At 41.9% G+C, this 6,000-nt stretch overlaps 2 protein-coding genes across 4 annotated transcripts in view; one reads left to right on the plus strand and one right to left on the minus strand.

The window, feature by feature from the left end:
- grb2b (growth factor receptor-bound protein 2b) overlaps nucleotides 1–347 on the minus strand; it is a 34,935-nt gene extending 34,588 nt beyond the window's left edge. The window contains exon 1 of one of the 2 annotated variants that reach the window (XM_043235454.1): nucleotides 184–347. The gene's annotated coding sequence lies outside the window, so the exon portion shown is untranslated. The remainder of the gene's footprint in view (nucleotides 1–183) is intronic. The other variant, XM_043235453.1, reaches the window with a different exon arrangement.
- A 760-nt stretch (nucleotides 348–1,107) lies between these two features.
- Nucleotides 1,108–5,651, plus strand: mchr1b (melanin-concentrating hormone receptor 1b). 2 transcript variants are annotated; one of them, XM_043234023.1, is made up of 3 exons: nucleotides 1,108–1,816; nucleotides 2,582–2,664; nucleotides 3,680–5,651. In XM_043234023.1, exons 2-3 carry the CDS (start codon nucleotides 2,595–2,597, stop codon nucleotides 4,687–4,689), a joined length of 1,080 nt encoding a protein of 359 aa, XP_043089958.1. In that variant the 5' UTR covers nucleotides 1,108–1,816; nucleotides 2,582–2,594; the 3' UTR covers nucleotides 4,690–5,651. The 2 variants fall into 2 exon arrangements, with proteins under 2 accessions (XP_043089958.1, XP_043089959.1); XM_043234024.1 differs by having other exon boundaries at nucleotides 1,109–1,816; nucleotides 2,588–2,664.
- Nucleotides 5,652–6,000: the final 349 nt, after the last annotated feature.

Here is a 6,000-nt window from a genome sequence, read left to right on the forward strand (position 1 = left end):
ACGCGTTCCTCCTGTCAACTTCTCGCCAGCACGTCCACAAGCATATATTCCGTGATCATAAATAACAGCGAGCAGCGGCACCGTATAGAAGAGCACCGAGGCCTTATGGCCTTTGCTTATGTTAACGTGGAAAAAAACACTGGCGCTGGCAGTCAGAGAAAAGCTGTAGTTTCTCATACTCACTCTAGAAAACAACTTGTGAGGGCCAACACTCGCTCTCTCGTTAGAAACACCCTAGAATCCGCTCCGGTTGTCTTTAATCGTTGATGAGGTTGAGCTCTCCCACCTCGCCCGACTTGAAATGGTGAAAAATTGCTGTATTTTTCTGTTTATTTCCGTTTCCTCTTTGATACGGCGACGTCCGCGCGTTCAGCCCCCGCCTGCCCCTGGTGGACGAGTCGCTAAGGCCGGCGATGTTCAATAGACTGCAGCGTGTCGCCATCTTCTGGTCAAACACCAAGAGCAGCTCTGCTTTAGGGGAAGAATACAAATATCTTGGAGAGGGCTTGAGCTCAGAAAAACTTGAAATTGCATAATCAACAATAACAACAGCAAAGCATGGTTTCGCTACACTAACCACAGAAGCCATTTGAAGTGTAGTTATACAAATGGTAGACAATAAAAAAAACATTACTGTACAATTACTACACTTTTAATATAATGAAACCACTGGTAAATGTGTAAATGCTATCTGTCGATATCATTGCATTGCATAGCTTGTATTATTTGTGCATATATATTTGTGCACACACACACACACACACACACACACACACACACACACATATATATATATATATATATATATATATATATTTTTTTATAAATATGAATGAATGATGGAAATGCAGGTTTATTTGACATAGGCTGGTTGTTGTTTAATAACGTAGCCTATTGATTACTTTCAGTAAGTTCATAAAACAGTTTTGACAGTTGTGAACTGTGAAGATTGCATGGCCTTTACGCAGTGCACTTCATAGTAAACAAGGTATCTAACCCGACTAGGGCCTGTGTAACCTTATATCGGCCAATAACTGTTTTCAAAGGACGCTACTACTACTATTATTATACTACATGTATAATACTATAGTCCACCTGCGAAATTATCCCTTATCCTTCACAAAGAGGCTAAATACTTATATCAATTATAAATAACATAAATTACAAATAGCATAAACAAAGCCTCCCATAGCGCATTAGAAACTATTATGTTTTAGTTATTGGCCAACGCACACTTCATCAGCTGCCTAGGCTGTAGCCTAATGTGTGTTAATGTCAATTAGTTAATGCATGCGGGCTACAAACGTTTACAAATATTTTTGTAAATATGCAAATGATCATAGTCTGTATCGCTTTCACGCAGGCTGAAGAGGCTGTCAGAGAAAATACACCACCGTAACCTGCATGGCAGTTCATTTAGGTGCAGATCACTGCTTCAGTGTGCGTTTAACGCGTGGGCTGATCGGTCCCCTCCAGGTCTGAAAACAACTCTTAAGCGCGTCTCCACCGTTCACAGACCCTTCAAACCCAGCCCGATCAAACAGCAGGGGAAAGACGCGCGAGCGAAGGCGACTGAGGCAGAGCGCTGCCCAAACGGACGACGTCCGTCACGATAAAAAGGGGGCAGCAAATCAGACTCTAGATCGATCTCGACCCTTCAGATAACACGCACGGCTCCCCTTCCCCGCGCTTGTTCTGTCCGCTGGGAAGAGACGAGAGCGTCGACGCTGGAGACCGGTGTTTGAGGAGCTGTCGACCAGTGGCATGCGTCTCAGAGGACCTCTGTGCGTGCGGCGTGCCTCATAATCAGATAAAGGTAAAAAAATGAGCTATTTGATGTTTCTGTACTAATCAAAAGTACCAAAAAGTGCCACGTACCATGTCATTATTTCATTAGAATATAATGATACTAAGTACAATGTAAATAATACTATGCTACGTGTACATTTTGCATATCTGAAGAATTGATATTTTAAATAATTTATTCATTCGGGAAGCAATAGCAGAATTAAATGTAATGTACAAACGCCCATTTATACAAGTACGATTGCTTTTACATAAACGTTTTAATTGCATTTTTAATTATTAATTTTAATTATTACGCTTGCTGACAATTATATTCTATTCTGTATATACTGTGCTTATTTTTTAATTGTTAATAGTAATTCTTATTTCATGATTCTGAGGATAAAAAGCGAGTTTTTTTAGTCGTTAAATAAAAATATATAAATATAAAATATATATATATAATATCACCGCGTTAAACATTTAAATAGTCATTTACAGTTTCAACTCGGACGCCCTATAAAATCTTGTTGATTTAAATCGTCTGAGGACAGCAGCGCCCCCTTGCGGCCCACCGTGGGACCGTTTGAAAATCTAAACTTGAAGATGCCGAAACAGTGCTGTCAGTAAAACAAAACACTTACAACTTATTAAAAAAAACGCCAATTAAAAATCCTGAAAAGCCCAAAGGATTCGGAAAGCACGCACGGTTTAGTGTTGTTCGGTGTCCAGACTGTTCACACAAGCTTCAGTATAGGAGCGTGCTGTTAATAACACGTGTGCATTTGTGTTTTACGGTCAGGTTTGTGATGGATTTCCACGCGACCTCAGCCGAGAACTCCAGTGAGGAGTTTAACTCGTCTCAACGTTTAAATGCAGGTAAATGCACCGCGTGATATTTTCGCCTGTGAGTCATGTGGCAAAATAACAGGCTTCGTCGAAGACTAATTAGCTTAGACCAACAAAAGACATTTTAAGGGTCAAGTAGCTCTTACTTTTATAGCACCGTTTTCTTAATTAGATTAATTTGCGGTTCTCTGCTTGTGTCTAGCTCTTGACTCACAGGCTTTGTAGCTGGGACAATGTTCAGTCATTATGACAGGATGATCAGTGCCCTGAGACTGAGGGGACCTCGATCACTCTGGCAGGGCTTATTGTGTGATCATATCCTTCTTATTATATGACTACCTACCACACTAATGGATGCCCTGAAATATTGTTATAATGAGTTTATAATGAGACCGCCACGCATCAGACAGATTAGGTTTTTTTACAGTGTTAATCAAAAAAGGGACAGTAATCAAATGCGTCATTTAGGTTAACTATCACTGTTCAAAAGTTTGGGATGTAAGATTTTTTTAAAGACATCTCTTATGCTCACCAAAGCTGCATTTTTAAAATAATGAATACAGTAAAAGCAGCATTATTGTGGAATAATATTGTATTTTCAAAGAACGTTTATATATATATATATATATATATATATATATATATATATATATATATATATATATATATATATATATATATATATTTAAGATGCAAAGCTGTATTTTAAGCATCATTACTGCAGTCTTCAGTGTCACGTGATGCTTCAGATCGTGCTCATTTCTCAATACTTGTGTGGAAACCGTGACACTTATTTCCAGTATTCTTCAATGAATGAAGTATTTATTTAAAACAAAATTGGAAATCTCTCATAACACTATGAATGTGTTATACATCAATGTCATTTTTGATCAGTTGAATACATTTACTCATTTAGAAAAAATACATAAATACGCACACACTTATGTATTCACTCACACTCACACAAAAGCTCAAATTCAAAAAAGAAGAATTGCAATCGTAAGCGGCTCTTAAAAACCTATCTTCTCTTTTTTCTTTCCCGCAGACACCGGCGAACGGTATCACAATGTCCTCATGCCAAGCGTTTACGGGGTCATCTGCTTCGTCGGCATAATAGGCAACTGCATCGTCATCTACACCATCGTCAAAAAAAACAAATTCAGAGCTCAGCAGACGGTGCCTGACATCTTCATCTTCAGCCTCTCCATCGCGGATCTCCTGTTTCTCCTTGGCATGCCGTTCCTCATCCACCAGCTGGTGGGAAACGGCTCGTGGTGTTTCGGCGCCACCATGTGCACCGTCATCACAGCGCTGGACTCCAACAGCCAGATCGTGAGCACCTACATTTTAACGGTCATGACTTTGGACCGATACCTGGCCACGGTTCATCCCATCCGCTTCAACCACGTGCGCACTCCGTGCGTGGCCGTGGCCGTGGTGGGCCTGGTCTGGACGCTCTCGCTGCTGTCCATCACGCCCGTGTGGATGTACGCCGGCCTCATGCCCCTGCGGGACGGATCGGTGGGATGCGCTCTGCTCCTTCCCGATCCGGCCACGGACACCTACTGGTTCACTCTCTACCAGTTTGTGCTGGCGTTCGCTCTGCCGTTGGTGATCATTTGCGTGGTGTTTTTCAAGATCCTCCAGAACATGGCCGCCACGGTGGCTCCGCTCCCCCAGCACAGCCTTCGGGTGCGCACCAGAAAGGTCACTCGGATGGCCGTCGCCATCTGCCTGGCCTTCTTCGTTTGCTGGGCGCCTCATTACATCCTGCAACTGGCACATCTGAGCGTGCAGCGGCCCAGTTATGCCTTTCTGTACGCTTACAACGTGGCCATTAGCATGGGCTACGCCAACAGCTGCATTAATCCGCTGCTCTACATCGTGCTGAGCGAAACCTTCAAAAGACAGTTCATCGTCGCCATCCGTCCGGCCCACAAAGACTTCCGAGTTGATGCGGCCGAGGGGAGTGTCAGTCTCCGTCTGGCCCCTGACGGACCGCAGCAGTCTCAGTCGTCCCGCGAGCTGCTGCCGGTTACCGTGGCTGTGCACTGAACCGCCGTTGCTCGGTTCTTTTCGTGCGCGTTTACAAGGAGCGTGCTGCTGAAAAGACGTCTCGCAGAACTGCTCGTTTCGCGATTTATAACGGATCTGCGATGACGCACGTTTTCCTTGCCATATTGTTGTGCAGTGAAAGTGGTGTGAAGTACACAGCACCTCATTACCTTGCCATTACGGCCATTTGTTTTGTGTAAAACGGGGCTCCTTGTAAGTCTCTTTGGCTTGGCCAAGGATGCATTCATTTGGTGACTTTAGGGTTAGTTCACCCCCCAAAAAAACGAAAACTCGAGCACGTTCGTAATTACCTCGCCCTCATGTCGTTCCAAACCCTGTAAGGCCTTTGTTCGTGTTCAGAACACAAACTAAGATGCTTTTGATGAAATCCGAAAGCTTTCTGATCCTGCTAGAGAACTACTACAGACACAGTAACTAAATTATAATAGTTTTGCATGTGCTATGAGGAGGCTACGTTTCTGAGTACATGAATTGTTATTTTTAAACTCTTAATAAGTGATATAAGTATTTAGCCTCTTTGTGAAGTCTAAGGATGAGGGATAATTTCGCAGGTGGACTCCATGCCATGGTTTTGATCTGACTTTGAAGTCAAGCGTCCTTTGAAAACAGTTATCGGCCGATATAAGGTTACACAGGCCTTAATCGGGTTAGATGCCTTGTGCAAGTCACAAAATCAGATTACTTTTTTAAGTGGGGCATCGGTTGCATCGATTTTAAAAAACAAAACAAAAAAACACTGGATATATGTCTAAGGTGATTGTGTACACACACTGCCAGCATACAGTTTATGTTCAAACAACAAGTAAATGTGAATTTTGCATCCAATGATCCCTTTAAGTAACTGAGTAATGCATAACTTTTCAATTTACAAAGAAATATATGAGTTGCTTTTTTGAATAAGCAATGCCGGTTACTTGGTTTCCCGTGTATTGACTGTCAGCTCTTATGTTGCCATGTTGAGAGAAATCGGGGGTAGGTGCAGAGGCGTTGTGTGCATGCACGCTGTACTCATCTCACCTGCACAAAAAACACATTTAGAATTCCTCAAAATGAATAAAAAGAGTCAAATGCAAACTCAAAGTATTATACAAACCTGTAATAATTAAAAAATGTTAAATAACGCAAATATCATTCATGTATTTAATCCCACTTTATTAAACAATGTCTTTGCTACTGACCTTTGATTATCCAATTCAGCCATACTATGCAATAATTTGAGTTATTGCTGTATAGTGTTGAACTGTCTTCTCCTGTGCTGTACTGTACACACATGAATTTATATTTCATTTC

This window comes from Puntigrus tetrazona, chromosome 3 (assembly GCF_018831695.1).
Source record: "Puntigrus tetrazona isolate hp1 chromosome 3, ASM1883169v1, whole genome shotgun sequence".
Classification (NCBI taxonomy): Eukaryota; Metazoa; Chordata; class Actinopteri; order Cypriniformes; family Cyprinidae; genus Puntigrus; species Puntigrus tetrazona.